This window comes from Argentina silus, assembly GCF_951799395.1.
Source record: "Argentina silus genome assembly, chromosome: 2".
NCBI lineage: Eukaryota > Metazoa > Chordata > Actinopteri > Argentiniformes > Argentinidae > Argentina > Argentina silus.
The window spans coordinates 13,057,614-13,063,165 of NC_139656.1; the positions used below are offsets into that span (position 1 = coordinate 13,057,614).

The 5,552-nt window shown below is 43.8% G+C and overlaps 1 protein-coding gene across 1 annotated transcript; it reads left to right on the forward strand.

Moving 5' to 3' along the window:
* The first annotated feature begins 348 nt into the window (after nt 1–348).
* Nucleotides 349–4,558, forward strand: LOC310801381 (heat shock cognate 70 kDa protein-like). The gene is made up of 8 exons (XM_083665381.1): nt 349–558; nt 801–1,006; nt 1,094–1,246; nt 2,090–2,645; nt 2,849–3,051; nt 3,269–3,467; nt 3,859–4,091; nt 4,174–4,558. Exons 1-8 carry the CDS (start codon nt 354–356, stop codon nt 4,369–4,371), a joined length of 1,953 nt encoding a protein of 650 aa, XP_083521507.1. The 5' UTR covers nt 349–353; the 3' UTR covers nt 4,372–4,558.
* Nucleotides 4,559–5,552: the final 994 nt, after the last annotated feature.

The following is a 5,552-nucleotide window of genomic DNA, read 5'->3' on the forward strand; positions in this document are numbered from 1 at the left end:
CAGCTGTATTGCAGCAGTGAACCCCCTCCCCTTCCCCTTCGAGACTGCAGTGGCCTCTTCTCTCAGCAGCCTCAGATGGCTGCATATCCGGCACTTACATGTCAAGTTTAAACCAGAGATTTTAGAATACATTTATATGCTCTGTTTAAACTGTGGATCATCTTCACATTCTTGCATGCCTAGCCTGTTGAGGGTTATCTGGCATGTAGTGTAGTCACTGTAGTCAACATAAAGAAAGTTGGTGATAATCTATGATATGAGTCACAACCTGTGTTCCAAAGAACTGTGCATCACTGGGTGATCATGACTGATATATTAGAATGACTAAATATTTCTAATTTCTCATAGAAACCATGTCCAAGGGAACAGCAGTTGGCATCGACCTCGGGACCACCTACTCCTGTGTGGGTGTGTTCCAGCATGGCAAAGTGGAGATCATTGCCAACGACCAGGGCAACAGGACCACTCCAAGCTATGTTGCCTTCACAGATTCTGAGAGGCTAATTGGGGATGCAGCCAAGAATCAGGTTGCCATGAACCCTACCAACACAGTATTTGGTACGTTTGTTCTGGAAGCAGAGGCAGCGCTATGGGTCCAAAAGTGGTGTAGTGAAATGTGTACGCCATTTCCTTAGGACTCAGAGTCCATTTTTCCATGAAATTACCATGTACAATTCTGGGCCATAGGGTGGATCAACACCAAAGTACAACTAACCTAGTATAGTTATTAGTGTGTAAAGCAGCAGGCCAAAGGACAGTTGGTAAAGTCAAATGTGGTTATTTGAATTATTTTCTTACAGATGCCAAGCGTTTGATTGGCAGAAGGTTTGAGGACACTGTTGTCCAGTCAGACATGAAACACTGGCCGTTCAATGTCATCAGCGATAGTGGGCGCCCCAAAGTGGAAGTTGAATATAAAGGAGAGACTAAGAGCTTCTATCCTGAAGAGATTTCTTCCATGGTGTTGGTCAAGATGAAGGAGATTGCAGAGGCCTACCTTGGAAAGGTGTGTGTGTAATGGATTGAGCTATTTTTCAAATGATTAATTTATTAGATTGCACCTCTAACCATTTTCTTAAATACATTTATGCAGTCTGTGTCAAACGCTGTTGTAACAGTGCCAGCGTACTTCAACGACTCTCAGCGTCAAGCAACCAAGGACGCTGGTACAATCTCCGGTCTGAATGTCCTGCGGATCATCAATGAACCAACTGCTGCAGCTATTGCTTATGGCTTGGATAAGAAGGTGAGACCCATGTAATTTGGAGGTCAGGAGAAGATGTAGTCAAATCACAACTTCCTTTAAGGGTAGTCTCATCAAGTCAGACTCCGTAGTCAGAAAATCTGTCCTCTCCTCGATTCCTCAATTCCTCTGTGACCCGGAAACCGAGGAGTGGTCGCCATATTTAAGTATCAATTGTCAAACTGGTGGATTCCGCCCTGACCTCGCCTCCACCTCGAGGATATGCCCCACTGAATGATACAAGCTTGTATCCTCATTCTGAAGAGTTTGTCGGATTTCTGCTTACGGGTAACATCCACACCCCCTTTTTACCAGGCGGGACTCTGGAAAGGTGCAACACACGTGTGTCTGTCCACAGAACAGTCCAACACTTTCAGATTAATCGAAAGAGTAGGCTACAACATAAGTCTACACAACATACTGACAATTCCTACAATGGAATACATTCTAGGAGTTATAACAATAATAACAAATGAGTAAATGTGTGTGAGAAATAAACATTTATGAAACTTTTATTGACAAAACAACAGTAGCCTCTTTGTAGCCTTTACTAGCAAAGCTAGTGCAAGTAAGTCAATGGGGTCCAAAACCATTACTCGTGAAATAACCCTTTTAATTTACAGATGGCATTTACACCAATTACATAAAAGCTGATAAAGACAGTCTACCCTATCACTATAAACTTAGTAGAAATCTCCAAGGCTTTCCCTTGACCATTCTCAGACAGCCGTTTAATCCTGTGACCTTGCCATGAGGCTTAGACCCTGTTAATCGCTGCTTGTAGCTTTAATTATTTATTATTATTATTATTATTTGTATTATTAATACTAAATGTCCTGTTTTCAGGTTGGGGCTGAAAGGAATGTCCTCATCTTCGATCTGGGTGGTGGCACTTTTGATGTCTCCATCCTGACCATCGAGGATGGCATCTTTGAGGTCAAGTCCACTGCTGGAGACACTCATCTGGGTGGAGAAGACTTTGACAACCGCATGGTCAACCATTTCATTGCAGAGTTCAAGCGAAAGTACAAGAAGGACATCAGTGACAATAAGAGAGCTGTTCGTCGTCTCCGCACTGCCTGTGAGCGGGCCAAGCGCACTCTATCTTCCAGCACCCAGGCCAGCATTGAGATCGACTCCCTCTACGAGGGTGTCGACTTCTACACCTCCATTACCAGGGCTCGCTTTGAGGAACTCAACGCAGACCTGTTCCGTGGCACCCTGGATCCAGTGGAGAAGTCACTCCGAGATGCCAAGATGGACAAGGGTCAGGTCCACGACATTGTCCTGGTTGGCGGCTCCACCCGTATCCCCAAGATCCAGAAACTCCTGCAAGATTTCTTCAACGGCAAAGAGCTCAACAAGAGCATCAACCCAGATGAGGCTGTGGCCTATGGAGCAGGTGAGTCTCTGACCAACTTAAGTTTATGCACTTTACCAGTCTCGCTGTGATGAAGTTTATTCCTGCCATTCGTAGTTTCCACCAGAGGTTGTAAGACCAAAGATGGCCCAAAATCTTCCTTGGATGTCTGAGCGAAAACAGTAGTACTGTACATTTTAGCTAAGGATTTTCCTTGAGTCTAATCTTCCCATTCATCTTCACAGCTGTCCAGGCTGCAATCCTCTCTGGTGACAAGTCTGAGAATGTCCAGGACCTGCTTCTGCTGGACGTCACGCCCTTGTCCCTCGGTATTGAGACTGCTGGAGGTGTCATGACTGTCTTGATCAAACGTAACACCACCATACCAACCAAGCAGACTCAGACCTTCACCACCTACTCTGACAACCAGCCTGGTGTGCTCATTCAGGTAAAAAAGGGCCTTTGTGGTGTTTCTGGGCAATGTTATGGACCAGTTCCACCGTGATGAAGTTTATTCCTGCCATTTGTAGTTTCCACCAGAGGTTGACAGACCAAAGATGGCCCAAAACCTTCCTTGGATGTATGAGCGAGATATAAAAAGTAATGTGGAACATAACCTCTCTAAATATGAAATGCCTTGCTAATCTTGAATATGAATCTTACAGGTGTATGAGGGTGAGAGGGCAATGACCAAGGATAACAACCTCCTGGGCAAATTTGAGCTGACAGGAATCCCCCCTGCTCCCCGTGGTGTTCCTCAGATTGAGGTAACTTTCGACATTGATGCTAATGGAATCCTCAATGTCTCCGCTGTTGATAAGAGCACTGGAAAGGAGAACAAGATCACCATCACCAACGATAAAGGTAAACAGTGGAACAGGACATCAACTATAATACTGCATTATGCCAAATTGGATATTATATAGAGCTCAGAAGCATGCAGTCAGAATGTAGTTTGTTGAACTTACTTCCAGTTCAAGCTGAAAATCCCCATTAATTTTTCCCATCAGGATTTTATCAAACAGCTAATATAAGCGTTGTGCGTAACATGTAGGCCTGTAGTTTCTTGTACGTTTTCTGGTCTGATTAACTAGCGTTTGATAAATCTTCAAGTTGGCGATCTCTTGTCTCTTAAGTTAATTCATCAATGTGAAATTAATTGGGATTTTTGGCTTGAACCGGAAGAACTACATTTTGATTAAACCACTTCGCCTCTCTATTGCAAACTTAACATTGTCTTTGTTTATCTGACTAGGTCGTCTCAGTAAGGAGGACATTGAACGCATGGTCCAGGAAGCTGAGAAGTACAAGGCTGAGGACGATGTCCAGCGTGACAAGGTCTCCTCGAAGAACTCCCTGGAGTCCTATGCCTTCAACATGAAGTCCACTGTGGAGGATGAGAAACTGCAGGGAAAGATAAGTGAGGAAGACAAGACAAAGATTATGGACAAGTGCAACGAGATCATAGGATGGCTGGATAAAAACCAGGTACACCAATGTCCCTCAAAATTCAGTTTGAGCAAGCAATCAGTCCTGTAAAAAATTAACATCTATATCTCTTTTTTATCAGACTGCTGAGAAGGAAGAGTATGAACACCAGCAGCAGGAGCTAGAGAAGGTGTGCAACCCCATCATCACCAAGCTGTACCAGAGTGCTGGTGGCATGCCAGGTGGGATGCCTGGTGGTATGCCAGGGGGCTTCCCAGGGGCTGGCAGTGCCCCCACAGGTGGCGGATCCTCTGGCCCAACCATTGAGGAAGTTGATTAAGCAACACAATGCTCTTTCTCCTCCCATAAATATAAAGCGTGTAACCCCAGAGGCCCAATCTGTAACTGATAATAGCTGCTATGTTTTAATACTTGAAGAAATGGGCTATACTGTCAGACTGTGTTGCTTTAAGGAAGAAGTGGTTGTCTGTACATTGAGTCCTGGTGAATAAATTATTATTGTCAAATAGGTCTCCTCCTGTTTTGGTTTTACCATTTAGAAACAACAATTTTTATACTTATACAATTTATACTATTTCAGGGCACCAAAAGTATTTGGACAATTGGCTTGACGGGTGTTTCTGATTAGTCAGGTGTGTTCTATCACATTATTTGTGCAGGCATAAGAGAGTTGTCAATGTTTAGTCTTGATTCTATGCTTTTCATTTGCCTTTGGAGTCTGCTATTGGTGTCTGTCAACATGATGACCAAAGAGGTGTCAATGAAAGTCAAGGAAGCCCTTATGAGGTTGAAAAATCTACAAAATCAACAGTTTGGTGCATCATTAAAAAGAAAGAAAGCACTGATGAGCTCAGTCATCACAGAGGCCTGGCATGCCAAGAAAGACCTCAACAGTGGATGACAAAAGAATGCTGATCATAATTAAGAAAGAGCCCCAAACAACTGTGTGATGGCAAGAGGAAAGTCTGAAGAAGTGGCCAAAATCCACAACATACAACCTCATCTGTGAAACATGATGGAGGGGTATTATGTAATGACCATGCATGACTGCCACTGGAACCGGCTAACTTGTCTTTATTGATGATGGAACTGCTGATGGCAGTGGCAGAATAAATAAAGTGCACAGAAACATCTGCTCAAGTAAAAGCAAATGCCTCCAAAATCTTTGGACGGCGCTTCATCATACAGCAAGGCAATGACCCCAAACATCCTGCCATGTGCCAGAGCAACTAGGGAGTTTTTCAGGGTCAAAAAGTGGAAAGTTATTGACTGGCCAAGTCAATCTCCAGAATTAGATGAATTGAACATGCATTTCAATTGCTGAGACGTGAGGCAAAAATACATCAAAACAAACCACAACTGAACATGGCTGCAGTACATGAATGAGAGAATTAATTGCAGCACTGTGTAATGCCACAATGAAGACAACCCACTAGGGGGCAGACTGTCGGAACATTTTCCATCGAAGAAGAATCACTGGAAGACGTTTACTTCCGGGAA

Coding starts and splice junctions, on each gene's coding strand:
- LOC310801381 (XM_083665381.1), top strand. CDS start 354: ATGTCCAAGGGAACAGCAGTTGGCATCGACCTCGGGACCACCTACTCC. Junction 1,247..2,089: donor CTTATGGCTTGGATAAGAAG/GTGAGACCCATG, acceptor TCCTGTTTTCAG/GTTGGGGCTGAAAGGAATGT. Junction 3,468..3,858: donor CACCATCACCAACGATAAAG/GTAAACAGTGGA, acceptor TTATCTGACTAG/GTCGTCTCAGTAAGGAGGAC.